Below are 3,968 nucleotides of genomic sequence, written 5' to 3'. Positions count from 1 at the left end.
ATTTTATCATTATCTTGGAACTAATTTGAATTAATTTTTTTTGGTTGATATCATTAACTTTGATTTCATTACTTAAATATTACATAAAATCTTTAAAAATAGATACTAACTTAAAATTCACTTTTTTAGTATTTGCACCTAGTAAATTTGAACCTTACTCTATGCTTGTAAGGAAATTAAATTTTTTGTTGAATAAAACAAAAGCCTTAACAACATAATAAACCCTAATATCTGGTTCATCAATATCTGTCTCAAATATCCTTCAAGTAGATAAAACACATATGTAAAGACTAATCATCGCAGTATCAATGATCTCACCATAACCCACTAAGTCTCTACATGTACTCATGGACTACATTTATAAGCATCACAAGTACACTATCATGAATATATTTTATTAGTAAAAATTGAATGAGATGTGGAATATGCAATTGGCTTGCAGGCCACAAATATTTGAAACATGTTACTCAACTAATCTTGGAATCGGACACTACTTATGTAGGACAAGCAACTCACAAGGTTTCTATGTGTGTACTGTATCAATGAATATTAAACAAGGCGTGGAATGTGCAGTTGGCTTGTAGGCCACATATTTTATCAACATTGGATGCAAACATTACCCACTTACCACACTAGCTATGACTGTATTGGATTAGGTGATTTTTATTTGGTGAATTGTATATTTAACTACATGCATGACAGCATTAAGTTATTATCTAGTTTGTAGTTAGATTCTACCAATGTTGTGCAGTTACAACTAATGACCGTTTTCTTGGAAAATTACTTGCTTTGCCCAATTTCCTATGCACTTACAATGTTAGCTTCTTTAGCATCCCTCCATTTCTCACTCCCCTCTTTCTCCTACCTCTCATGTTTTATTCTCTCTCCATCCTTTTTGATTATCTCTCCCTCTCCCTCACACACTTTTCTCTTTCCATTCCCTCCCTCACCTCTTTCTCTCTCCTTCTGTCTCTCTTTCTCTCTCTCTCCTCTCTCTCTCTCTCTCAGAGAAACATATGCCATATAAAAAGCAGGACTAAGGGATAAGTAATATGTACAGTAGCCAACACTATGGTCACAATAACTACATGACATCTACATGGGTCTCAGCAGGGTTGCAGAAACCTCCTCTAATGGACTCCCCCTGCTCGGAAGAAAACCCGTTGACTTTCCCAAAACCCAGCCAATCAGAAGAGAGCACAGCAGAACAAATTACACGTCAACTACTGGAGGGCCGAGGTACGTCACTGGCGCTAGCACCGCCTCTTCCGGCATGTCTGTCTCCTCCAGCCACCAATACTTCCCTTCCTTTCTCTCTCCTCCAACTTCTCCATCTGCCCAGAAACAAAATAATAACTAAAGGTCAACGCCATGTACCCAGATTAGAGATAGTCAACTTTAATTTGCTTCATGAACTCATCCGATTAGAAAAATATTAGAAAAAAAAATCCAAGGTCAAATCTTTGACTCAAAGCCTCACCAGCCATTTAGCAGATTAGAGAAAATCGACTTTAATTTCCTTAATAACAACCCATTAGATTCAGAAAGGAAAAATTCAAGGTCAACGCTTTGACACGAAGCCACATCACCCATTAGATTTATATATTCAACTTCAATTTTCCTCATCAGATTCTAAAAATTTCCTACATACAGAAAAAACTAAAGGTCAAAGCTTTGACTCTAAGCCTGGTCAACCATTGGCCCAATTAGACTAAGTAAAATTTAATTTTGCTACATAAAACTCATCGCATTACGAAAATCTTTATAAATAAATTAACCAAGGTGAACGCTTTGACACTAAGCTACATCACTCATTTACTAGATTTAGAAAGTCAACCCCAATTTGGGTTAGAGAGAGAAAGACTAGGAAAGATGAGCACAGCAAGAACCATAGACTGGGTTAGAGAGAGAAAGACTCCGGAAGATAGGCACACCAAAAACCATGAACTGGATTAGAGAGAGAGCCTTGGGAAGATGCGCACCCAAAAACAATGAATCAGGTTGGAGAGAGGATGATTTGGGGAAGATGGGCACAACAAAAACCATGGATTGGTTTAGAGAGAGAATGACTCGGGAAGATTGGCACACTAGGAATCGTCGATTCGGTTACAGAGAGAAATGTAGAGAGAGATGAGCAGGTTGACTCACCAGAAAAGGGAAGATCTTTGTAGTAGGTGATGTCACGGCCATCCTGGGCCGAGTAAGGAGGGCCCATAATATCCAGCACGGCGCAGGGAGTTATGGCAGTGAAAGTGTGTATATTTCCCCCCGTTTCTGGGAACAAAACGGAGGTCGCGCATGGCGCAGTCAACTCGGTGTCCACTGTTAACTTTGCCAGCCGTCGTCGTCGTCCTGACCCGAGTACCCGAATGCCGTCAGAAGGAGAGAGAGAGAGAGAGAGAGAGAGAGAGATGAAGGAAAATGGGAGAGAGAAAGATTCCTATGGCTCATCAGAGAAAGAGATATATAGAGTGTTAAAAACAGGTAATGATTGTGGATGATGACAAAATTGTCATTCTTGTCTGTGGCTTCAGTTTTGGCAATGATTTCGTCATCGTCAGCCTCCTGCAGACGAATGAAGATGACAATGATGATATTGTCATCCTTTCTCATCATCTGAGAGAGGTTAACTAAGGGATGATGGCAAGAGATAACGACAATTTTGTCTCATTATCTTGGGGCAAAGACAATAATTGGCATCCATCTGTGGGAGGATTTGAGGATGACAATGACTATGGCGATGAGGATCATGATGGTGACGACGATGACGGCAAAATCATCACCACCAGAGAAAGGGCACTAGGTAAGAGTTGAAAGAGAATGAGAGGGAAAAGAAGAAGATAGAGAGAGAAAGAGTACCCTCTTGAGGGGGGGCGTCAGAGGTGAGATGCAGCGTGTCTACGAAGTCGTAGGCGCGTACATGCATTGATCCGAGGAGGAGCTTACTGAACACGGTCATGCCCGGGTGGTCGTGGAGGGGGATGACCGCCGCTGGCCTCAGGAAAAATATGCAAATCTTCTCCCAAAAAATGAAAATTTCTTATAATTAGTAATTTTCCACAATTGCAATAAAATTTTGCATGATCTAGATTACATAATTATGAAGAATAGGCTACAATTGAAATTCCAATGCAAACAAATAACTTTTTTCAATCCAACACATAACGCAGTGATTCTTATGGTCGAAAAAAAGTGGTTGAATAAACATAGTAATGAGGAATATGCAGCAGGAAAAAATACAAAATGAAAATTTTCTATAGTTTGCAATTTTCCACGAATGGAATTTTTTCGCAAGATATTATAGTCCTACTCATGAGGATTAAAACTCCGTTTTTTTCCGACTCGCTTAAAAAACAGTAATTTCCCATTATTGGAAGAAGTGTCGTCTTATAATCATAATTATTTGGAAAATAGCACACAAAAAATAAAAAAATGAAAACTTTCTATGATAACTAATTAACCAAGATCAGCAAAGGAAGTTTTGAAGATCTAATTATGGTCCCGATGAGGATAAGAACCCGCATTTTTTCCAATCATGGGAAATCAACTTTTTATCCAACTCTCATAAAAGCAGTAAATTTCCATTCCCGTAAAAAATGTAGTTTGATAATCATAATAATTAAGAAAATGCGGCAACAAAAATACAAAAATGGAAATTACATAATTTTCCAACGTCCGAAAAAAAACGTTTTGCAAGATCTGTCGGTGGTACTAATGATGATTAAAACACCACCTTTTTCCAAGAATGGGAACTCAACTTTTTTATCCGATTAAAAAGCAATTTCCCATGACTGGAAAAAATCCAGTCTAACCTATTTATCACTATACTTAGGATTAAACAAGGTTTGAGCCTCACCGAGAAGTTACTGGACTGGTAGATCGTCGTGTAGCTGACGCCGGGAGCCCCTCCGACGGCGGTCTTGGCCTTGAAAAATGGTATCTCAGGGCTCAGGTCAACGTCCTCTGAC

At 38.8% G+C, this 3,968-nt stretch overlaps 1 protein-coding gene across 2 annotated transcripts in view; it reads right to left on the bottom strand.

The window, feature by feature from the left end:
• Nucleotides 1-1,017: 1,017 nt before the first annotated feature.
• The window catches only part of LOC144702721 (plant cysteine oxidase 2-like), a 4,138-nt gene continuing 1,187 nt past the window's right edge, over nt 1,018-3,968 (bottom strand). Inside the window, exons 2-5 of one of the 2 annotated variants that reach the window (XM_078574734.1) lie at nt 3,857-3,968; nt 2,860-3,016; nt 2,149-2,352; nt 1,018-1,334 (exon numbers count right to left, since the gene is read on the bottom strand). The exon at nt 3,857-3,968 is cut by the window's right edge and continues 10 nt beyond it. In XM_078574734.1, coding sequence (XP_078430860.1) covers nt 1,213-1,334; nt 2,149-2,352; nt 2,860-3,016; nt 3,857-3,968 — 595 coding nt within the window. In that variant the 3' untranslated portion in view covers nt 1,018-1,212. The remainder of the gene's footprint in view (nt 1,335-2,148; nt 2,353-2,859; nt 3,017-3,856) is intronic. The other variant, XM_078574735.1, reaches the window with a different exon arrangement.

This window comes from Wolffia australiana, chromosome 4, assembly GCF_029677425.1.
Source record: "Wolffia australiana isolate 7733 chromosome 4, ASM2967742v1".
In the NCBI taxonomy this organism is placed as follows: Eukaryota; Viridiplantae; Streptophyta; class Magnoliopsida; order Alismatales; family Araceae; genus Wolffia; species Wolffia australiana.
The sequence above is the reverse complement of the archived record's forward strand: the minus strand, read 5'-3'. Positions and strand labels throughout refer to the sequence as shown.